Raw genomic sequence first — 23865 nt, 5'->3', positions numbered from 1 at the left:
TGTGTTGTTATAGGTGTGTCCACACAGAGTGTGTTGTCCAGGCTGGGGAGGGCAGGGCAGGGTCTGAAAATTACGTCTGCTCCGCCTGCAGGCCTCAGGAGGAGGAACTAATCCCACACACTTCAACCCCGCACAGTCCTACTCTGGCCTTGTCGCTCAGTTCCACACAGGCACCATCTACTAGCATTTCACAGCCACCAATTCCAGGTCATGCAGAAGCTTCACCCATCAGTCATACCGCTCATAGCCCAGTCCAGCTCGTCTTTTTGGAGCCACCACAGAGTCCCACCAAGACCCTCTGTACATCATCACAGGAAAGTCTTACGCCACCTCACCCTGAACCCATGGAGCTCCAGCTTAGTACTGCGCCACCTCACCCTGAACCCTCAGAGCTCCAGCTTAGTACTGCGCCACCTCACCCTGAACCCTCAGAGCTCCAGCTTAGTCCTGCGCCATCTCACCCTGAACCCTCAGAGCTCCAGCTTAGTCCTGCGCCATCTCACCCTGAACCCATGGAGCTCCAGCTTAGTCCTGCGCCACCTCACCCTGAACCCTCAGAGCTCCAGCTTAGTCCTGCGCCACCTCACCCTGAACCCTCAGAGCTCCAGCTTAGTCCTGCGCCATCTCACCCTGAACCCTCAGAACTCCAGCTTAGTCCTGCGCCATCTCACCCTGAACTCATGGAGCCCCAGCTTAGTCCTGCGCCATCTCACCCTGAACCCATGGAGCTCCAACCTTTGCCTGCGCCATCTCACCCTGAGCCCTCAGAGCTCCAACCTTTGCCTGCGCCATCTCACCCTGAGCCCTCGGAACTCCGGCTTAGTCCTGCGACATCTCACCCTGAGCCCTTGGAACTCCAGCTTAGTCCCGCGACATCTCACCCTGAACCCACAGAGCCCCAGCATAGTCCTGCGCCATCTCACCCTGAGCCCTCGGAACTCCAGCATAGTCCTGCGCCATCTCACCCTGACCCTTTAGAGCTTCAGCTTAGTCCTGAGCCATCTCACCCTGAACCCACAGAGCCTCAGCTTAGTCCTGCACCAACTTACACTGAACCCACAGAGCTCCAGTATAGTCCTGCACCATCACACCCTGATCCCTTAGAGCTTCATCTTAGTCCTGCTTCATCTAACCCTGAACCCACAGAGCTCCAGCATAGTCCTGCACCATCTCACCCTGACCCCTTAGAGCTCAAGCATAGTCCGGCGCCATCTCATTCTGTACCCACAGAACTGCAACCCAGTCCTGCGCCATCTCACCCAGACCCCTTAGAGCTCCAGCATAGTCCTGCGCCATCTCATCCTGAACCCGAAGAGCTCCCGCATAGTCCTGCACCATCTCACTCTGAACACATGGAGCTCCAACCTAGTCCTGTGCCATCTCACCCTGAACCCACAGAACTCCAACTCAGTCTTGCGCCATCTCGCACTGAATCTGAGGAGCTCCAGCATAGTCCTGTACCATCTGAACCCATGGAGCTCCAACATAGTCCTGCGAAATCTCACCCTGAACTGATGGAGCTCCGACATAGTCTTGCGCCATCTAACTCTGAACCTGAGGAGCTCCGGCATGGTCCTGAGCCATCTCACCCTGAACCTACAGTACTCCAACATACTCCTGAACAATTTGAACCCAAGGAGCTTCACCATAGTTATGCACCATCTCACCCCAATTTGACAGAGGTCCAACACAGTCCTGCAACATCTCCCCCTGAAAGCATAGAGCACCAACATAGTCCTGCACCATATAACTCTGAACCCATGGAACTCCAACCCAGTCCTGCTCCATCTCACCCTGAACCCACAGAACCCCAACCCAGTCCTGCCCCATCTCACCCTGAACCAACAGAACCCCAACCCAGTCCTGCCCAATCTCATCCTGAACCCACAGAACTCCAACACAGTCCTTCCCCATCTCACCTTGAACCCATGGAACAACAGCCCAGTCCTGTGCCATCTCACCCTGAACACACAGAGCTCCAGTGTAGTCCTGCACCATCTTGCCCTGAACAAACAGATCACCAGCGTAGTCCTGTGCTATCTCAGCCTGAAACCTCAGAGTTTCTCGCTAGTCCTGCAACATCATCGCCTGAACACACAGAGCTCCAGTGTAGTCCTGCACCATCTTGCCCTGAACAAACAGATCACCAACGTAGTCCTGCACCAACTCAGCCTGAACCCACAGAGTTTGAGTGCAGTTCTTTGCTGTCTGGTTCTAATCCAAAAGAGCTCCAACAAAGTCCACTGCCATCTCAACTTGATCCCACGGAGCTTGAAACAAGTCCTTCGGCATCTTACCTTGATGCTGAAAAAGAGTTCCAACAAAGCTGTACACCATCTCAACCTGATCATACAGAACACCAGGAAAGCCACACCTCTCCTCACTTAAGTCCAGCAGAGTGTCAGCAAAGCCCTACACAGTCTCACTCTGGCCCAGCACAACCCCTTAAAAGTCCTATGTCATGCCCAGAGGGTACTGCTGAGCTGCAAAAAAGTCCTACACATGTGACTTCGACACATGCTCAGCACAGTCCTCAGCAGCTCATTTGCACCTCTCATAGCCATACCCAGAATTCCACAGAGGATCAGCTTATGGCCACAGATTCTCAGCTGAGTCCAACACAAGGTTTTCCCATGTCTCGCAGCTATGCACATTCACCACACAGTCCGACCAAGACAGGGCTTAGTCCTTCCCAGGTTCTGCCAGGGTCTGTGGAGCCTCAGCAAAGCCTTCCACCACACAGTCCTGTGCAGGACTACACTACACAGACACAGCTTAATAGGTTGTGTAGTACTGATACCATCACACAACCTCACCACAGTCCCCCACAAAGACGACATAGTCCTATAACAAGTCCTGCACACGTAGGCACCTCGCTTCCACAGAGTCCCGCAGGGGATACTAAACTTACACTGGACCAGGAGAGCCCTGGAACAAGCAGCCCTGCTCAGCTGCGATTGGAGGCTGCAGGGGACATTTCCACACTGGACCACGACCTCTCACCAGTCTACTTGAGGTCTGCACAAACACCAAGGAGACGCACCTCACTGAGGCCTAATTCAGCTCCATGTAGCCCATCACCGGCCCCACTCAGAGCCACACAGTGTAGTCTGTCGCAACCTGCAAGCCCAGTTCAGGTCCACTCTTCACAGACTGTTAGGCCACAGTTAAGCCTACTATCTTCTCAGCTTGCTACACAGTCAAGAGTCACAAAGGAATGCACCCAAACCAGCACCACAGAGATGAAGTCTTTGGAGCATAACCCTATGCAGCTGAGTCCTAACCTTGATGGCCAAACACTGGAAAGTTGCCCTGCCCCTGATAGCCATGGCACAGATGGCACACCAAACCAGCTTGGTCCTCTTCAGAGTAGCGCACTAAGCCCAGACCATTATAGCCCCCTTCACACACCTGCCATGCCCACACCAGAAAGCCTTGTTCACAATAGCACTTCAATGGAACACAGTAGCCTAACTTGCTCACCTTGTGCTGATGAAACAGAGGAAATTCCTCCCCTAGCTAGCCACATTCATCAGAGTCCCTCTGGTGACAGCCCATCACGCTGCACAGAATCTATTGAAGGTGACGCCAACCTCATACATATCCAAAATAGCTCGGCTAGCTCAAGACTCAAACATACCAGTCAAATGCCTACTAGCCCTGCCAGGTCTCCTCTGGCCTGTGCTAGCCCCATACAAATGGTGACTAGCCCTGCCCATGTCAGCACCTTGGTGCAACCAATCAACCCAGGTGCACCACCGGTTAAATCCTTAATACAACCAGCTAGTCCCTCGGCAGGACTGGCTAGACCTGCCCACACCATCTCATGTGAAGTTGAGGAGATGGAGGTAGCTATTGACCACCCCGACAAGCTGACCAGTCATCTTGGCTCTTCTCCGGACAGTTTGGGTCATACTAGCCCAGTCCACACAGAAACTAACAATGGCGATAGTATGATGGGCTCCCTGCATGCTCAAGAGAGAAGTGATCCCTCTGTTTGCAGATTTGCAAGCCAAAGTCCCACACATCATAGTCAGTCAAGTCCCTCATCTGTCCAATCTACCTGCAGTCCCTCACAAACTTCTGCAGAACAGAGGAACCCCCTGTCATCTCCAGCTAGCTTTAGTCCACAACACTGTAGGCTGACTGATGCTAACCCAGCAAGTAGCTCAGTTAGCCACAGTCTGAGCCATAGTGGCCAGACAACTTCCCACTCTGTTAGTGTAACTGATGTTACTGTCATCCACAGTCCACCAAGGTCTAGTCCTGCTGGTCAAGCTAGTCCTGTTCACATACAAAGCACCTCTAGTAGTGCCCACTCAGGCCCAGTCCAAAGACAGACGCCCTCATTAGCTAGCACACCATACAGCAGCCCCGCACCTGCTAATATCGCTTGTGTTAGCCCACCACATAGTCCAGCTCAAGCCACATATTTTAGCTCCATAGGTAGCCCCCTTTTCAGCCCACGTCCTGACACTGGTACCAGTTCTGGCCCCACTGTGGCACAGCTGAGCCCCACTGTGGCTAGCCCTGATGTGGACCTGGTTGCCAGTCCAGTTCAGATATCTGTTCTTCCCAGTGTGGTTCAGCTTGATTCTGGCCTTTTGAGACCTGTAGACAGTATTAGACGGACGAGCCCAAAACCTGCCAGTTCCCTAATTGATGACTCATCTGCTGTTAGCCCCAACCAGGCATGTCCAAGCCCAGTTAGCCATACACAAACTAGTCCTCTTCATACCACCGACACTTCTGCTGTTGAAAGCCAACAAAGCAATGCCTCGGGTAGCCCCCAGTATGAAAGATCAACCACCCCTGTTGATGCTACTTCCACTCAGTCTACCCTCAACCATGCTAGCCCTGTCCATTCTAGTCCCACTCAGGATAACACAGCGATGCCTAGCACATGCACCACTAGTGAAACGTCCGATAGTTCTGCTCCCTCACAGGTTAGCTCTGCTCAGACATTCTCTCCGCAAACCCAACAAGCTCAAGCTAGCTCTGTGCACAGTAGCCCAGTTGCTAGTCCTGATCTTGGCCTGATGCAATCAAGCATTACACAGATTAACCCTAGTCCTGTAGCTACCAGTCCTGTGAGGCCTGAAGCTTGTCCCAGTCCTGGTCCTGGCAGCCCTTTGAGGTTGGAGTTCAGCCCTGTTACCAGTTCTGTTAGCCCTGTTTTTGCCAACTCTGAGCAGTCAGAAACCACTCCTATTACTGGTCCTACTAGCCCTTTGCAGCCTGATGCTGGTCCTGGGTGCCCATGTATTGTCAGCCCCCAGCAACAATCACAAATGGAGGCAGAGTCTGTAGCCACTTTGGGTGAGTACCAGTAAAACACATCAGGGAACAATTATTTTAAAAAGTGTCATATGTTGGATAGACATTAATAATTCTGGTATATAGACAAAATTATTACTTGCTCCAGTTTTTAATTTTGCTGAACTTATATCTTCCTCTTGATGCAGACATCTGCATGGTTCAGGTTCAGGAAGAGATGTTGCAAGAGAGGAAGACTGAAGAGGAGAAGGAGATGGAGAGAGAAGCTCTGCAGCAGGAGGAGGTGGAGGATTCATATCAGACAAAGAATAGGCCAGAAGAGGAGGAGCTTGTTGACAGTACAGAAGGAGGAGGAGAACAAGAACTTGAGTGCGCGGAGGATCAACACAGCAGCTCAAACTCTCCTCTTGCAGGTGAGAAGCAGCAGCACTGTCAACACTCACCTGTAATACTGTTTAATGCAGGTACCTTGAGTGGATTAATTCTGATACTCGGGGTACATTCACGCTAGAGTGTTTTAATTTAAAACGCTAGTTTAAAAACACATCACATGACTATTCACACAATGGGCATATGTGTGGCAGTATAAACAGGAAGCAGACTATTGGGCCAAAAATCAAACAGATTAAAACGCAAACTCTGTCTTGCCATTTGGCAGCCATGTTGGCAAGGCCCCTGGGCCTGTGTATAATCACCAGTCAAATCTGAATTGACTTCGGCTCTAAATAGGCTTTAACATATAGTTCTGCTATACAAAAAAGTTTTCCTATTTTACAAAGATGCTCGCTTACTGCTGAGGCAAACCAAACATTTCCTTATGCTGCTGCTTAACATTAATACATTATCTGGTGGAACACAAGCTGACTGTTACAGTACGCTAGTCACAGGAAATGCAACATTTTAATGAGCGACAGCACCGCTGTGCGTCTACAGAGCAAAACTGCTTTTGTTTTCTGCATTTGTTGACAGAAGATCAGTTTTATTCAGCCAATGAGAGTATTCACCTCAGAGGTGCTGTTAGATGGAGAGATGCAGATAACAGGCTGCATGTCAACTTCTCAGTGACGTACCCAGCTCTTTTTCCCCTCATTGACTTCATCAGATTTCCTGTTTGCACTGGGTTTGAACAAGTCATCCACCATCATCTTGTCGTTTAACTGTTCTTACTCTCGTCACATTAAATCTGAAATGACACCTGCCACTCTGCTACAGAGTATATGCCTGCTCACTCTGTAGTTATCACCTCGTTGTCTGACTATGTATTGATTTTTTTTTAAAGCGAAGCAACGATGCGATGTATGGTGTATGCTCTTCCATGTCTATTAGAAGTCCATCTTCAGCCGCACCAGATCAGTTAAAACTGTCTTGCGTCTCTCAGCTGAGCGGTCACGTCAGTGCAGCGACACGATTGGCTGATATGTTTCCTAATTCAGCTGTGATAAAGCATTTTCCTGAGACACACTGAGGAACTCTGACCTGATCTCTCTCTCTCTCTCTGCAGGAGTCCAGCTGGGATCTGCTCTGAAAGAAGACCATCAGTCTTCTCCTCACACTGAGGCTGCTGCCTCCCCCGTCCTCTCACATTCTGCCCCTCACTCCCCCCAGACTATCACACCACTCTCTGCCTTACCCCCTCAACAGCCCTCCTTCTCCCTCTCATCTTCACCACCTGCCTCCCCCTTCACCTCACCACAGTCTCCTCCTCTTTCTAGAGCTGGCTCTCTAGAAGCCTCTCCCTCTTCCCCTCACAGGACTGCCTTACTCACCTCCTGCTCCCCTCCTCTTGAGGTCCGCCCCCAGGAGGAGGAACTAACAAATCAACGACAAGCGGAGATGGGAAAGGGAGTGGAGGCAGGGCCAGAGGACAAAACGCTATCCTGTCTTGTAACATCGGTGGATGATGACAGCCAATCACAGAGCCAGTTCGAACCTGTTGCTAGGACAACAGAACCCACCAAAGATAAGCACCAATCACTTGCTGAGCCTTCAGATAGGGAGGAGGAGCTTCCTGAAACACCAGAGCCAACGGCATCGCACGGCTCAGCTGCTAGTGACGTGGTTTCCAGACAACAGCCAATGAGGGAGGAGGAGGAGGAGGAGCAGAGGGAGGGAGTGACTGAGAGGATGGGTGAGGACCAAGTGGACGACGCGAGGGAGGGCACTCTGCAGGAGGACCAGTCAGATGGGGAGGAGGAGGAGCCAGTCAGCCCTGTGTTGGAGCTGGACCCCTCTTTGGACATGGAGGTGATGGAGCTCATGGCCTCCTCTCCTCCCCCCTCCCTCCTGCACCTCTCCTCTCCCAGCCTGCCTACCTTCTCCCGCCGGGGGAAGGGTCGTAGTCTCAGACCTCCTTCCTACTCCTCCAGGCCGTCAGATGACCTCGCCATCCGTCTCAGGCAGTCTCCTTTCTCCACTGAAGCCTCACCTGAGACCTCCCCCACCAGAATTCCCATCACCCCACCTCCACTCTCTCCACTCTCACCTTCCCTCGGGTACTCCCCCCCAGACAGAGAGTCACCACCTCTCTCCAAGGTAAATCTTACACACTAACCACTGACTGTGTGCTCCTTGTGTTCTCCTCCTGGTGACTGTGTGCTCCTGGTGTTCTCCTCCTGGTGACTGTGTGCTCCTTGTGTTCTCCTCCTGGTGACTGTGTGCTCCTTGTGGTCTCCTCCTGGTGACTGTGTGCTCCTTGTGTTCTCCTCCTGGTGACTGTGTGCTCCTGGTGTTCTCCTCCTGGTGACTGTGTGCTCCTTGTGGTCTCCTGGTGACTGTGTGCTCCTTGTGGTCTCCTCCTGGTGACTGTGTGCTCCTTGTGTTCTCCTCCTGGTGACTGTGTGCTCCTTGTGGTCTCCTCCTGGTGACTGTGTGCTCCTGGTGTTCTCCTCCTGGTGACTGTGTGCTCCTTGTGTTCTCCTGGTGACTGTGTGCTCCTGGTGTTCTCCTCCTGGTGACTGTGTGCTCCTTGTGTTCTCCTCCTGGTGACTGTGTGCTCCTTGTGCTCTCCTGGTGACTGTGTGCTCCTTGTGTTCTCCTCCTGGTGACTGTGTGCTCCTTGTGTTCTCCTCCTGGTGACTGTGTGCTCCTTGTGGTCTCCTCCTGGTGACTGTGTGCTCCTTGTGTTCTCCTCCTGGTGACTGTGTGCTCCTTGTGTTCTCCTCCTGGTGACTGTGTGCTCCTTGTGTTCTCCTCCTGGTGACTGTGTGCTCCTGGTGTTCTCCTCCTGGTGACTGTGTGCTCCTGGTGTTCTCCTCCTGGTGACTGTGTGCTCCTTGTGTTCTCCTCCTGGTGACTGTGTGCTCCTTGTGTTCTCCTCCTGGTGACTGTGTGCTCCTTGTGTTGTCCTCCTGGTGACTGTGTGCTCCTTGTGGTCTCCTCCTGGTGACTGTGTGCTCCTGGTGTTGTCCTCCTGGTGACTGTGTGCTCCTGGTGTTCTCCTCCTGCTGACTGTGTGCTCCTTGTGTTCTCCTCCTGGTGACTGTGTGCTCCTTGTGTTCTCCTCCTGGTGACTGTGTGCTCCTTGTGGTCTCCTCCTGGTGACTGTGTGCTCCTGTGTGTTCTCCTCCTGTGACTGTGTGCTCCTTGGTGTTCGTCCTCCTGGTGACTGTGTGCTCCTTGTGTTCTCCTCCTGGTGACTGTGTGCTCCTTGTGTCTCCTCCTGGTGACTGTGTGCTCCTTGTGTTCTCCTCCTGTGACTGTGTGCTCCTTGGTGTTCTCCTGGTGACTGTGTGCTCCCTTGTGTTCTCCTCCTGGTGACTGTGTGCTCCTGGTGTTCTCCTCCTGGTGACTGTGTGCTCCTTGTGTTCTCCTCCTGGTGACTGTGTGCTCCTTGTGTTCTCCTCCTGGTGACTGTGTGCTCCTGGTGTTCTCCTCCTGGTGACTGTGTGCTCCTTGTGTTTTCCTGGTGACTGTGTGCTCCTGGTGTTCTCCTCCTGGTGACTGTGTGCTCCTTGTGTTCTCCTCCTGGTGACTGTGTGCTCCTTGTGTTCTCCTCCTGGTGACTGTGTGCTCCTTGTGTTCTCCTCCTGGTGACTGTGTGCTCCTTGTGTTCTCCTCCTGGTGACTGTGTGCTCCTGGTGTTCTCCTCCTGGTGACTGTGTGCTCCTTGTGTTCTCCTCCTGGTGACTGTGTGCTCCTTGTGTTCTCCTCCTGGTGACTGTGTGCTCCTGGTGTTCTCCTCCTGCTGACTGACCTCTCTTCTTACACTTTTTGTTCCCAGCCTCAGGCTCCCACCACGGTTCTCCCCCTCACTCCTAAAATTGGTATGGGTAAACCGGCCATTACCAAGAGGAAGTTCTCCCCCGGCCGAGCCAGGATCAAACAGGTACGTGACCTTTGCCCTCTAGGATGTGTGTGTGTGTGTGTGTGTGTGTGTGTGTGTGTGTGTGTGTGTTGCTCTCTCAGCCGCTGGTTTCTTTCCCAGTTTAGCTGAACTGGTTTCTCTCAACATGTGATGGAGATGAAAGTAACAATCATAACAATCAACTTCCGAATCAATTTATAAAGTTTATTTTATGTCTTCTGACTGCTGATACATTTTGCGTCCTGTGAATTCATGATAATTACTGATTGTTTGTCCCTGTTGTTATTTAAATGTTTCTTTAAATTTGATAAATATCGTCATGGATGAATGAAAAGTGTCAGATCAATATATGTTTTGTTTTTGTGTCTATTTTAGATTTGAAAAAAAAAAAAAAAAATCAAGTAAAACATTTCCGCAACACTCACAAACAAAACTAACATGTAGTCTAAAATGTAAACTTTTAAGTTTACACTCATGTTATTGAGTCAGCGCTGTCACTTCTGAGTGTGTTTCCCAGAAAGCAAAGATGAAGACTCTTTTTGTTGAGCCTTTGAAATAGGCAAAGTTCTCGTCGTTAGCATATTCGTGCAAGTTGAAAATGTTGCTCTCAGCAAAATATTTGCACATACTGTGGAGCTTCATCGGAGGAGGAGAGTGGGTACAAATCCAGACGTGCTGAAGGAATAAACACAGAGAACCAGAACCAGAACCAGAGCCTCTGCCGAGTGCTGAATTCACTCAGTCGATGTACAGTAAAGTAATCCGACTGTTTGTGACGCGTAAACACGCAAAATTTCACTTTGCCTTCAGAGTGAACAGACCATAATAATCATTTTCTCAACCAGTTTATCTTTACTTTTTTCTTTTTCTCAAGAAGTTCTTTCTGTTTGCATCAGACTTAATTATCATTATTATTATTATTATTATTATTATTATTAGACTTATTATTAGACTTATTATTATCAGTTATACATTAGTGAGCGTCATGTTAAAGTCGGTTCCACGTGTTGGCTTCATCTTCACGCTGGTCTAAGTGTGAACAGGCAGCCGTCATCTCTCAGGGGATGATGGGAAATATGTTGTTAGGCAGCGACGAACATGTAGAACCACAGAGTTCCTCTACATCCTCCTCTTCCTCCTGTCATTCACTGATACGGCATCACTCTTTCTGTTCTTCAGCATGTTTGGTACACACACACACACATACATCATTGCATGAAGCTGTTTGTTTTTCACTGTGAGTTTTGAATGTGTGTGTGTGTGTGTTGGGACTCAGCTCGACAGATGTGGTGTTGATCTGGATTACAGCCCGCTGACTGAGTCTGGATCATATCTGTTTTTACTGTATGGCCAAAAGTCGGCGAACACTCATCAGGTGTTTCAGAAGCACACGCTGCTCACAGGAGAGGATGTGGATCCGTCACGGGTCGCAACAAGTCACAAGTGGCGAGCAGCAACGGCAGCTCTGACGCAGTGTTGGACCTCACACACTCACAGAGCGAGTACCGTCTGCAGCTCCACCCATTGAAGACGGTCCTTCATTCAGAACCGATGCCCATCATAAACCGACCCAGCATCATTAGCTTTTAATTACACTTGTGTGAGTCCTGCGTGTCTCTAAGCGTTGCAGCTAGCATAGCGTTAGCCTTCATCAAGTCAGCGTTAGCCTGCAGCTATCTTAGCATTATCCTGGAGCTAGCTCGCTTTAGCCTGCAGCTTGACTTCCAGACTCCTCTCCTGTGTGATGAAGACGATCAGCTGACTCGTAGCCGAGGAAACTCTTTGAGAGGAGGGTTCTCCTGACTGGTTGGTTAGTCTGGTATAGAGAGAAGTCTGTCCCAGTGTGACTGTCTGTCTCTGATTGGCTGCATGTTGTTGGCATGGTAACATCGTCACCTTGTGTTGTTTTGATTCTTTTTCAGTTTGACTTTTGGTTTTGTGGCTGTTGCATTTATGTTACTGCATTTTGTCCCCCACCTCCTCTTTTCTTTCTCCTCCTCCCCCTTTTCTCACCCTCTTTGGCCTTCATCCACCTTCCTCCTCCTCCTCCTCCTCCCCCCTAACTCAGGGTTCGTGGTGGAGTAGTCGCAGGGCAGTGAGCCCCCCCTCGTCCTCCCAGGATTCCATGGGGGAGGGCGGGTGGGACAGCCCTAAGCCCCGCCCACCGGACTCCCCCCTCTGGAGCATGAGAGTGGTAAAGAAGCGCACCCTAACTCTGATAGGGCTGTAACTAACCCGCCCCTCTGGGATGTAACTGTGTGACAAACAACTGCACCCTCACTTTGAGTCTGCATGTGTGTGTGTGTGCTGGAGCTAACAGCAGCCTACTAACTGAGTGTGTGTGTGTGTGTGTGCGTGTGTGCGTGAGAGCCACTGTCACAGGTTATTATTGTGTGTGTTTGTGGTTGTGGTGGGAGGAGCTTAGAAACGGCAAGCAGCAAAGAAGAGCTGCAGTTGAGGCATCAGCCAATCACGCTGTCAGAAATCACTCCTCATCTCCTGCTGGTCTTTGAAATTGAATTTATTTCCTTTCAAACTATTAAAGAGGTTTTAAGAGTGAACCTTCAGAGAGCCTGATACAGATTAACACAGCTCTCAGACTCAAAGCACTCGGCGTGCTGCTGCTTCTGTTTGATGAGCGCCAGCATCTTTTTTCCGTCGTTCCCAATGAGGTCAAGTTTGAGACCGCTGCTATAGAAGGTGTCTGAAAACTCCCACAATGCAACAAGAAATTGCAGTCACAGCCGAAGTCTCGCCCCTCCGGTCCAAACTGGGTCAGAATCTCACAAATGATGTTTGTCAGTTTGTTGTAATTAAAGTCAAACCTCATGTAGTTTTGTGTTAAAGCTCAGTGAACTACATCGTCTCATCAACACAGCACCAGAACCAGCATGGAGCCAGCTGGGTCAGAAAAGGTTCTGGTTCAGTTCTATGAGCTGCTGATAAACAGGAGCAGCTCTACCATGATTACGTTAGGAGACGACATCACTGACGACTCTGTGACGTCTTTATAACGACGTGTTTTCAGTCTGAGGTTTGATTCATGACTCCACTAAAGTAAAAACTAAACTGATCTTCAGCTGATCCATTCAACCTTAAAGTAAACCTTGAAGGCCTTGAAAGTTCTTATATATCAGGTCAGTGAGGAGACCCTGCTGATGTCATTGTACTGTTGGTGTTTCCATGGCAACATACTGTATGTGTGACGCAAGCCCAGTCATGTACACATTGATGACACCTCCTCCTCTTCCTCAGGGTCGTGGCTCAGGGTTCCCAGGCAGGAGGAGGTCCAGAGGAGGCGGTGTTGGAGCAGGACGAGGAGCAAGAGGAAGGAGTCGACTGAAGACTCAGGACTGTCTGACTGTGTCACCTGGAGTAAGAAAGCACGCGCACACACACACACACACACACACACACACACACAGTGCTGATCAATAGCTAATGAGAGAGATATTGATTACTCTCTCTCTGTCTGTCAGTCTGTGTACGTGGAGCCGTTCCAGCCGAAGGAGGAGGAGGAGAACTCGATGCACAACACAGTGGTGATGTTCTCCACCTCAGACCACTTCACCCTCAGACAGGTACGCCTTCACCTGTACACACCAAGGCTTTGTGAATCTGCCCAAATGTAAGAGGAGCAAACTGTTTGTGCTCTGTTTCAACTCTGTCTCTGACTAATGTGTGTGTGTGTGTGTGTGTGTGTGTGTGTGTGTGTGTGTGTGTGTGTGTGTGTGTGTGTGTGTGTGTGCGTGTGTGTGTGTGTGTGTAGGACATGTGTGTGGTGTGTGGTAGCTTTGGTCAGGGGGCTGAAGGCAGACTGTTGGCCTGCTCTCAGTGTGGACAGTGTTACCATCCCTACTGTGTGAACGTCAAGGTGAGTAACTGTCACTGTCAACATGACTTAAAACGTGACTTCTGTTTATGGACTTCTGTACACAGGGTCAACTGATTACAATCCTGCCTCTACTCTAATTACTCTACCCGTAATCTGATTACTCTGTCTGCTCTGGGGTCCAGATTACACGTGTGGTCCTGACCAAAGGGTGGCGCTGTCTGGAGTGTACTGTGTGTGAGGCGTGCGGTGAGGCCAGTGACCCCGGGCGACTGTTGCTATGTGACGACTGTGACATCAGCTACCACACCTACTGCCTGGACCCGCCCCTTCATACTGTACCTAAAGGAGCCTGGAAGTGCAAGTGGTGGGTCCACCTGTCAATCACAGTGTGTGTGATGTCCTCAGGCGTGTGTTGTCCTCTCTGACAGTGTGTGTGTTGTCCTCAGGTGTGTGTGGTGTGTCCAGTGTGGCTCCTCCTCTCCTGGGCTGCACTGTGATTGGCAGAATAACTACAGTCGCTGTGGACCATGTGACAGTCTGAGCCGCTGTCCTCTCTGTCAGAGACAATACTCGCAGGACGACCTCATACTGCAGTGTCAGCAGTGTGACAGGTAACAGACACACACACACACACACACACTGACACACAGATGTGTAGTAGACTTGTTCCTGACACTCGACAGGTCCTCTGGTCACAGCGAGGACAGCTGGTCTTTGTAACATCTTTGAGGGATCTGAACAAAGCTAAGACATTTCAGACTGTGTGTGTGTGTGTGTGTGTACAGGTGGGTCCACGCTGTGTGTCAGGGTCTGACCACTGAGGAGGAGGTGGAGGTTGCTGCTGATGAAGGCTTCGACTGCTCGCTGTGCCGAACACACGGCCGCAGCTCTTTAGGTGAAAACACACACAGACTCAGTAAAACATCAGCAGCTCGTGTGGCAGCTCATGGATAGCTAACAGCTAACAGCTAATGGCTAACAGCTAATGGCTAACAACAGCCGCCTGCAGGTTGATACTGATCGTTATGAAGCCATCACTTTGGCACTGAGCTCCACATGTGAAGAAATTTATACTCAATAAAAATTATGTAATAATGTTTAAAGCTTTTCGATACTTTGTGAGCTAGAAATGCTCGTTAAATATCTCTGAGCCCTGATTATTAAGTATTGTGTCACCTCGGAGCTCTTCTGTGTTGATCTGAGAAGAACTCTGTTGGTTTCAGGGAGGTCAGACAGCTTCGAGTCGCCCTACATGGCTCAGATCATCTCCAGGATCAGAGAACCCGGTCAGTAACACTCTGTACTGTAACATCAGAACCGTCTGTCACACAGTGGATCTTATTCAGTTTCAGTGACACAGAAATCTTGTTAACAGCATTCGTGTGTGATGCCACAAAATATTATGTCGTCATGTCACAGGTTGTAATGTTACTGTGTGTGCGTGTGTGTGTGTGTGTGTGTGCACAGATGCAAAGACGTACACTCAGGATGGAGTGTGTCTGACGGAGTCGGGTCTCTCTCAGCTGCAGTCTCTGGTTGAACCTCTGTCGTCACCGCGCAGGTACCGCAGGTAAACACGCCGGTCATGACACGTCAGCGCTGTCCACTGACACACTGCTCAACCAAACTCCATTCTAAAAACAGCTGTTTTAAGGTCGACCTTCTTATTTCACAGTAAAAACTGTAGTTCAACTTTACAAAGACTTTTTTTAGATTCACTTCCATCTGCAGACACAGCCGGCTCACCTGTCCTTCACTCAGTGACATCATTGACTCACCTGTGATGAGGTGTTTGACGTCTAGTTTACCGTCTTCATCCTCTCTGTGGACGAGCTGAAGCCACAGATCTCTTCTCTTACTGTCCTTCATTCTTTGGGGAATTCAATGAAACCAGAACTGTGTCACTCCGACCCGATGGATCAGAGGGGGCGTGGCCGATCTGAGGACAGGATAGTGACATGTAGCTGATGTCACATTTAACAACATGATGCTAATAATGAAACTACATGACAGAACACTGCTGGTTAGCTCAGCTCGGTCAGACAGTTCCTGCTCACTGTTGACACAGATTTCTCTGAGTGAAGATATGAATATGTAAGATAATTGATGGTTAACATTAAGAAATCCTTCCTGTTTACACAGCTGATGGCTATTGATTGAACAGAGCTGCAGGTGTTTCCTCATCAGAGTCATCAGACTAATCAGCTGTTTCCTGTCTGCAGGTGTAAACCCAAACTGAAGCTGAGGATCATCAACCAGAACAGTGTGTCCGTCCTGCAGACTCCGTCTGAGCCCGACCCCCCCACTGAGCAGGACCCCAGCAGAGGTCAGAGGTCACACACTCATGTTCATGCACTGCCCACCTTCACGACCAAACCTCAACCTAAAACTGAACCTGAACCTAAAACTGAACCTCAACCTAAAACTGAACCTGAACCTAAAACTGAACCTGAACCTAAAACTGAACCTCAACCTAAAACTGAACCTGAACCTAAAACTGAACCTGAACCTAAAACTGAACCTGAACCTAAAACGCAGGTCTGACGTGTCCTCACTCACTAAACTGTTTTAAAGTTAAACTGTCTTCCTCCCTCTCCAGGTGACCTGGAGTGTGAGATGAAATCTGACTCGAGTCCTGAGCGAGACCACGCCCACGACGATGATGTCACCAAGGAGCCTGAGGTTACCGACGGCAACAAGAAGAGGAAGAGGAAACCCTACAGGCCTGGTGAGGCGGGACAGGAGCAGGCAGTCACCCCTCTGACTTCATCCCTCCCGTCTCCGTGTCTTTATGTCTACCTGTCTCCATGTGTCTCAGGTATCGGGGGCTTCATGGTGCGTCAGCGTGGAGGGAAGGCCGGGCCGAGCAGAATCAAACTGTGCAGGAAAGACTCAACAGAGACGCTGATGGGTCGAGATGAAGGTGAGACCTCACTCACCTGTGCCTGTGGACACACCCCCACCTGTCCTGTGTCACAGAGCTGTGTGACCCACAGTTTGACTGAAAGGTAATTTGTTACTATGTGTGTCATATAACAGACGTTTCCATGGAGACGGCGCCCCCTGCTGACCAGACGATGGAGAAGGTGAAGAAGAGGTACAGGAAGAAGAAAACCAAGCTGGAGGAGGCGTTCCCTTCCTATCTCCAGGTAACACACACACACTCTCTCTCTCTCTCTCTCTCTCTCTCTCTCTCTCTCTCTCTCTCTCTCTCTCTCTCTCTCTCTCTCTCTCTCTCTCTCTCTCTCTCTCTCTCACTCACTCACTCACTCACTCACGCACGCACGCACGCACACACACACACACGCACGCACACACACAACTCTGTTAGTTGATACCAGTGTTCTGATTGGCTGTGTCTTCCTGTTCAGGAGGCGTTCTTCGGTCGGGATCTCCTGGACCAGAGCCGGCTGGTGGACAGGAGGCCGGGGCCAGAGACACCAGGTGCCGGCCAATCAGGAGCAGCGACAGATGAAATAAAAGGCTCCACCCCTGGATTACATGGCCTCTCTGCCATGACAACCAACGCCATCAAGAAGCAGGGAACGCTGCGTGAGTTATTTATCAAGTCATTTTCTTTTCATCATATTTACACTTCATTACATATCTACTTCACCTGTCACCTGTGTGATATTCACCATGAATCATGTGTGTGTGTCTGTGTGTGTGTGTGTGTGTGTGTGACCATCCAGCCATGTCGGAGGGAGCTCTGTTGGATCTGTCTGATGTTCTCAACACTGATCCTCACATCCTGGGGACAGGACACACAGGTACTCACTCTCTCAGTCAGCTGACTGGCTCCATCACTCACCTCATGGTTCTGGTTGTTTTCCTCCTTCCTGTCATGTTGATCTTGTTAATTGAACGTATGTATTCCACGTGTAGACATTGTTGATTGATGGTCGGTGAGTGATGAAGTAACTGACCTCGTGTCCACATGCCTCTGATCTAGTCAAGATGGCGCACATTGGTTCACAGCACCGCTGCTGCTGGAGAACCAAATAATGATACCAACGAAGAAGAGGTTGTTTGGATGATAATGTGGTGTTCTTGTTTTCAGTTCAGTTCCAGGTGGAGCGCTCCCCCTCTCCGTTCGGTAAGACTCCACAGTGTGACCTTCCTCCTCCTCTTCCTCCTCCTCTTCTTCTCCTCCAGATAACACTGACTGCTTCTTCTTCTTCTCCTCCAGATAACACTGACTGCTTCTTCTTCTTATCCTCCAGATAACACTGACTGCTTCTTCTTCTTATCCTCCAGATAACACTGACTGCTTCTTCTTCTTATCCTCCAGATAACACTGACTGCTTCTTCTTCTTATCCTCCAGATAACACTGACTGCTTCTTCTTTTCTCTCCAAACTGACTGCTTCTGCTTCTCCCTCCAGATAACACTGACTGCTTCTTCTTCTTATCCTCCAGATAACATCCTCCAGATAACACTGACTGCTTCTTCTTCTTATCCTCCAGATAACACTGACTGCTTCTTCTTCTTATCCTCCAGATAACACTGACTGCTTCTTCTTCTTCTCCTCCAGATAACACTGACTGCTTCTTCTTCTTATCCTCCAGATAACACTGACTGCTTCTTCTTCTTCTTCATCTCCTCCAGATAACACTGACTGCTTCTTCTCTTCTTCATCTCTCCAGATAAACCTGACTGCTTCTTCTTCTCCTCCTTCCAGGATAACACTGACTGCTTCTTCTTCTCCCTACTCAGCTAACACTGACTGTTCTTCTTCTCCTCAGATAACACTGACTGCTTCTTCTTCTTCTTCTCTTCCCAGATAACAACCTGGCTTCTTCTTCTTCTCCTCCAGATAACACTGACTGCTTCTTCTTCTTCTTCTTCTTCTCCTCCAGATAACACTGACTGCTCCTTCTTCTTCTCCTCCAGATAACACTGACTGCTTCTTCTTCTTCTTCTTCTCCTCCAGATAACACTGACTGCTCCTTCTTCTTCTTCTTCTCCTCCAGATAACACTGACTGCTTCTTCTTCTTCTTCTTCTTCTCCTCCAGATAACACTGACTGCTCCTTCTTCTTCTTCTTCTCCTCCAGATAACACTGACTGCTTCTTCTTCTTCCTGCTCACTTCCTGTTTGTCTGTGTCTTCTTTCATTCAGGTCATTACTTAAGTCGTCTCTCTCTCTCTTTGTCTGTCTGTCTCTCTCTCAGCCGGTCTTGACATCAGCTCCATGGCCGATGACCCCTCTTTGACAGGAAGTGGTGGGCGTGGCCAGAGGACGCTGCAGGAGGAGCCTCTGGACGCCATCTTGAGTCCTGAGCTTGACAAGATGGTCACTGACGGTGCGTTTAGATTTTTAAATGGTCTAAATGTTTTGTCTCTTTGTTTCAGTTCTCACTTTTCTGTCCACTTTATTTCTTCTTGTTAATTTATAATTATTTATCTCAGTGTCTGATGTTTCTGTCACTGAGTCACTGTCGGTCCTGATGAGACTTGAACACTTTCTGAGCTGTTGAAGTTCTGATGTGGGATCAGCAGTGTTATGTTATGTTTTGTGACGATGTGATGCTAATGAGAGCAGAATCAGTCACAGTAGAAACAGTTTGATCAGTAACGTGTCGTTGTGCTGCAGGTGCCATCCTCAGCAAACTGTACAAGATCCCAGGTAAGACTCAGCACACCTGTCTCACCTCAGCACACCTGTCTCACCTCAGCACACCTGTCTCACCTCAGCACACCTGTCTCACCTCAGCACACCTGTCTCACCTCAGCACACCTGTCACACCTCAGCACACCTGTCACACCTCAGCACACCTGTCACACCTCAACACACCTGTCTCACCTCAGCACACCTGTCTCACCTCAGCACACCTGTCTCACCTCAGCACGCCTGTCTCACCTCAGCACGCCTGTCACCCCTCAGCACGCCTGTCACACCTCAGCACACCTGTCTCACCTCAGCACACCTGTCTCACCTCAGCACACCTGTCTCACCTCAGCACACCTGTCACACCTCAGCACACCTGTCACACCTCAGCACACCTGTCTCACCTCAGCACACCTGTCTCACCTCAGCACACCTGTCTCACCTCAGCACACCTGTCACCCCTCAGCACGCCTGTCACACCTCAGCACACCTGTCACACCTCAGCACACCTGTCTCACCTCAGCACACCTGTCTCACCTCAGCACACCTGTCACACCTCAGCACGTCTGTCTCACCTCAGCACACCTGTCTCACCTCAACACACCTGTCTCACCTCAACACACCTGTCTCACCTCAGCACGCCTGTCACACCTCAGCACGCCTGTCACACCTCAACACACCTGTCACACCTCAGCACACCTGTCTCACCTCAGCACACCTGTCTCACCCTCAGCACACCTGTCTCACCTCAGCACACCTGTCTCACCTCAGCACACCTGTCTCACCTCAGCACGCCTGTCACACCTCAGCACACCTGTCACACCTCAGCACACCTGTCACACCTCAGCACACCTGTCACACCTCAACACACCTGTCTCACCTCAGCACACCTGTCACACCTCAGCACACCTGTCTCACCTCAGCACACCCTGTCTCACCTCAGCCACACCTGTCACCCCTCAGCCGCCTGTCACACCTCAGCACCCCTGTCACACCTCAGCACACCTGTCTCACCTCAGCCACACCTGTCTCACCTCAGCACACCTGTCAACCTCAGCACGTCTGTCTCACCTCAGCACACCTGTCACACCTCAACACACCTGTCTCACCTACAACACACCTGTCTCACCTCAGCACGCTCTGTCACACCTCAGCCACCCCTGTCACACCTCAACACACCTGTCTCACCTCAGCACACCTGTCTCACCTCAGCACACCTGTCACCCCTCAGCACGCCTGTCACACCTCAGCACACCTGTCTCACCTCAGCACACCTGTCTCACCTCAGCACACCTGTCTCACCTCAGCACACCTGTCTCACCTCAGCACACCTGTCTCACCTCAGCACACCTGTCACATTTACTCAGATACTCTACTTAAGTACAATTCTGAAGAACTTTACTTGAGTATTTCAGTCTTCTGCTACTTTGCACTTCTACATGTATCTGATAACTTTAGTTACTTTACAGATTACATTCTGCATCACATTTTAAATGAATGTATTTTCTCATCAGTCAGATAAAAAACAGTGACAGACGATCAGCTGACTCACAGTTTATACACACATGTCAATATATGGATCAGTTACTGTCCTGATACTTTAAGACTTTGACTCGAGTATAAAACGTCGGTTCAACATCAACACATCTGGAGATACCCTAACTATTACTTTTGCTCAAGAATGACTGTTGGGTACTTTTTTACAACACTGTGTGTGTGTGTGTGTGTGTGTGTGTGTGTGTGTGTGTGTGTGTGCAGAGCTGGAGGGCAAGGACGTGGAGGAGGTTTTCACTGCTGTTCTCAGTCCAAATGGAAGCAACAGCCAATCAGAGCAGAGCCAACACACACACACTGCTGCTGGGAGCAAGACAAACACACACACACAGGTACGCACACACACACACACACACACACACACACAGGTACACACACACACTCCTGGTGTTACTGGAAAGCAGACAGGAAGTCAGGGGCGTCCAGTCAATTTTCAAAATAAATCACTGTCACAGACTCTACAGCACCACAGAGTCTGAACTGTTACCAGGAAACACGCTTAAAGCAGACAAATAACTGTTTAATCACGGAGCTACTGAACCACAGTAGAACCACAGTAGAACCACAGTAGAACCAACAAACACAACCTGAGCAGGTCAATGATCTCCACTCCTGAAGAAAACCGCGTCGTGCAGGTCAGGTAACAGAGATGTGTCAGTGTCACGGGCGACCCGTCGGTGTCACAGGCGACCCGTCGGTGTCGCGGCGACCCGTCGGTGTCGCGGGCGACCCGTCGGTGTCGCGGGTGATGTGTAACGTTTTTGTCTCTAAAACAGTGAAACCCGTTCTCAGGTTCTGTTTGTGATCAGTACCACCATCTTTCAGCAAGCTGCTGTGTTTCCTCGTCTCCCGCTGATGAACGGCTGATGGGAGCTGCTTCACACTTTCATCAAACTCCCATGATGCCTAGCGGCACCCAGGGCCCAGCAGGCTTTAGGTTGCCCCCTCCAGAGAGCCCCGCCCCCGCCTCGCTCCGAGGCCCCGCCCCCGGTCTGGCCTCGGCTAACCAGGGGTCTGCGGGAGAAGGGGAGCAGGATGTGATGTCGACGGCTCAGAGGAGCATGTTGAAGTGGGAGAAAGAAGAAACTCTGGGAGAGATGGCGACTGTCGCTCCAGTGCTCTACTGCAACACCAACTTCCCCCAGCTGAGGGAGCAGTACCCAGGTACACACACACACACACACACACACACGTGCGAACACACACAGTCACACTTGGTGGTAATGTATTTAATGTACTTAGTTACTTTCCAGGATGAGCCGATGATTGATGATGACGTAGTGAAGGAAAATACGATGCGACTGACGCGTTAATGGAATGTAACTGAGTACATTACTGTACTTTATTATCATTTTCAGTGGTTTTGGTCTTTCTGCTACAAGGAGGCAAATACTTTCTACTCCACTACAATCTTCTGATTACTTTAATGACTAGTTACTTTACAGATAACATGCTGCATCACAACCAAAAATGTGTATAAATAACTTTTACTTTTGATACTTAAAGACTTTTACTTCAGTAAAACCTTAGAATACTTTTTATAACACTGTGTGTGTGTGTGTGTGTGTGTGTGTGTGTGTGTGTCAGACTGGTCCACCAGAGTGAGAAGCAGGATAGCGAAGCTGTGGAGGAAGGCCAGCTCTCAGGACAGAGCGCCCTTCGTGGTGAGTTTCTTGTCGGAGCGGAGGAACGTGTTCAGATTAGAAACTGCGAACTGAACCATGTCTTACTTCCTGTTTCAGAAACCACTGACCTGTTTGTAGAGCAGTTTCTGTCATACCACTCTTCCACCAAAGTGCTGGTTCTGGTTCAGCCTGTGAACCTTTTAAGAACCGCTTTGCTTTCCCATTAGAGTCACATCGTTCAGTCAGTGTCTACGGATCCAGTTTGCCACCATTGTTAGGAACAAGTGTGGCGGCCCAAGTGTTGGTCAGGAACACATCTGAACAGGACCGATCCTCAGAGTTCAGAACCGTTCAGACCTGTAGTTTATTCTCCCACGGGTCAGTTAGAACATGCTACACTAGCTCTGGCTTTTAAAAAGTGGTTTTAGTTATCCTTGGTCACGATAACCCGCCCCAGCCCCTCATGTAAGCAGTTCTTTGTTCTAGACCAGGAAAGTGTTTGGGCCACTCTAGAACCAGTTTTCTGGTTCTGAACCAGCAGCTGAACCTTTTTGGTCTGAAACGGATTTAAAATGTGACAGGAAGTCAGATGTTAGTCTGTGATCAGGTGGCTGAGGGCTCGACCCTGAAACAGAGCGAACGGGTGCAGTCACAGTAATATCAGACCTCCGACTCTGAAGCGTAATAGAACCAGGAGGAGGTTCTGCGATCCAGAGCGCTGCGTGTGTTTTACTTTGAGCTCCTCATTCTCGGCGTCTCGTCTTTCAGTGTTTGAGTCTGTTTGTGTCAACCAGCCGCTGTTTTCTCTCCGGCAGCAAAAAGCTCGAGATAACCGGGCGGCTCAGCGCATCAACAAGGTGCAGCTGTCCAACGACCCGCTCAAACGGCACCAACCCACGCAGCCGCCACCGCCGCCGCTGGGGCCTTACGACCCTGTTGCCATGGAGATGGAGGGGGCGTTCAAGGACCCGCTGAGGCCCAAAGAGACAGAGCAGGAGCAGGAGTGGAAGCTCAGACAGGTGAGCAGAGTGTCAGTGTGTTTGTCTTTAACACGTCACCCCCCATGAAGTAGAACCAGAGAGAGAAACCAACACCAGACTCTTGTACCATGTATTCATCTGAAGTGATCCAGATCAGATTCAGAACATCAGAGATCAGCGAGCAGCAGCAGGTTCTAATGAACCTGAACATGTAACCTGGAGATCCTGCACTCTGAGTTCAGGAGGAAATACAGAAACACATTTTATTAACACAGCCTCTCTGCAGGAAAAGGTCTTAAAGGAACAGACAGTAAAACCCAGTCCTCCTCTCCTCCTGAGGATGTAAAGTCCTCCTCTCCTCCTCCTGATGATATAAAGTCCTCCTCTCCTCCTGATGATATAAAGTCCTCCTCTCCTCTTGAGGATATAAAGTCCTCCTCTCCTCCTCCTGATGATATAAAGTCCTCCTCTCCTCCTCCTGATATAAAGTCCTCCTCTCCTCCTCCTGATGATATAAAGTCCTCCTCTCCATTTGATGATATAAAGTCCTCCTCTCCTCCTGATGATATAAAGTCCTCCTCTCCTCCTCTGATGATATAAAGTCTCCTCTCCTCCTGATGATATAAAGTCCTCCTCTCCTCCTCCTGAGGATATAAAGTCCTCCTCTCCTCCTCCTGAGGA

General features: G+C 50.0%; 1 protein-coding gene across 1 annotated transcript in view; it reads left to right on the top strand.

Moving 5' to 3' along the window:
- LOC115569844 (histone-lysine N-methyltransferase 2C-like) overlaps nt 1-23865 on the top strand; it is a 68130-nt gene that overhangs the window by 14583 nt on the left and 29682 nt on the right. The window contains exons 13-37 of the mRNA XM_030398008.1: nt 14-5319; nt 5466-5690; nt 6779-7809; nt 9497-9601; nt 11649-11774; nt 12836-12955; nt 13060-13161; nt 13350-13454; nt 13598-13779; nt 13862-14026; nt 14201-14310; nt 14639-14701; nt 14883-14985; nt 15638-15741; nt 16015-16143; nt 16234-16338; nt 16455-16564; nt 16787-16967; nt 17108-17185; nt 17476-17511; nt 18589-18720; nt 19011-19043; nt 20784-20899; nt 21389-21743; nt 22973-23234. Coding sequence (XP_030253868.1) covers nt 14-5319; nt 5466-5690; nt 6779-7809; nt 9497-9601; nt 11649-11774; nt 12836-12955; nt 13060-13161; nt 13350-13454; nt 13598-13779; nt 13862-14026; nt 14201-14310; nt 14639-14701; nt 14883-14985; nt 15638-15741; nt 16015-16143; nt 16234-16338; nt 16455-16564; nt 16787-16967; nt 17108-17185; nt 17476-17511; nt 18589-18720; nt 19011-19043; nt 20784-20899; nt 21389-21743; nt 22973-23234 — 9384 coding nt within the window. The remainder of the gene's footprint in view (nt 1-13; nt 5320-5465; nt 5691-6778; nt 7810-9496; nt 9602-11648; nt 11775-12835; nt 12956-13059; nt 13162-13349; nt 13455-13597; nt 13780-13861; nt 14027-14200; nt 14311-14638; nt 14702-14882; nt 14986-15637; nt 15742-16014; nt 16144-16233; nt 16339-16454; nt 16565-16786; nt 16968-17107; nt 17186-17475; nt 17512-18588; nt 18721-19010; nt 19044-20783; nt 20900-21388; nt 21744-22972; nt 23235-23865) is intronic.

This window comes from Sparus aurata, chromosome 19 (genome assembly GCF_900880675.1).
Source record: "Sparus aurata chromosome 19, fSpaAur1.1, whole genome shotgun sequence".
Classification (NCBI taxonomy): Eukaryota; Metazoa; Chordata; class Actinopteri; order Spariformes; family Sparidae; genus Sparus; species Sparus aurata.
Note: the sequence above shows the minus strand (reverse complement) of the source record. Positions and strands in the feature narration are given on the sequence as shown.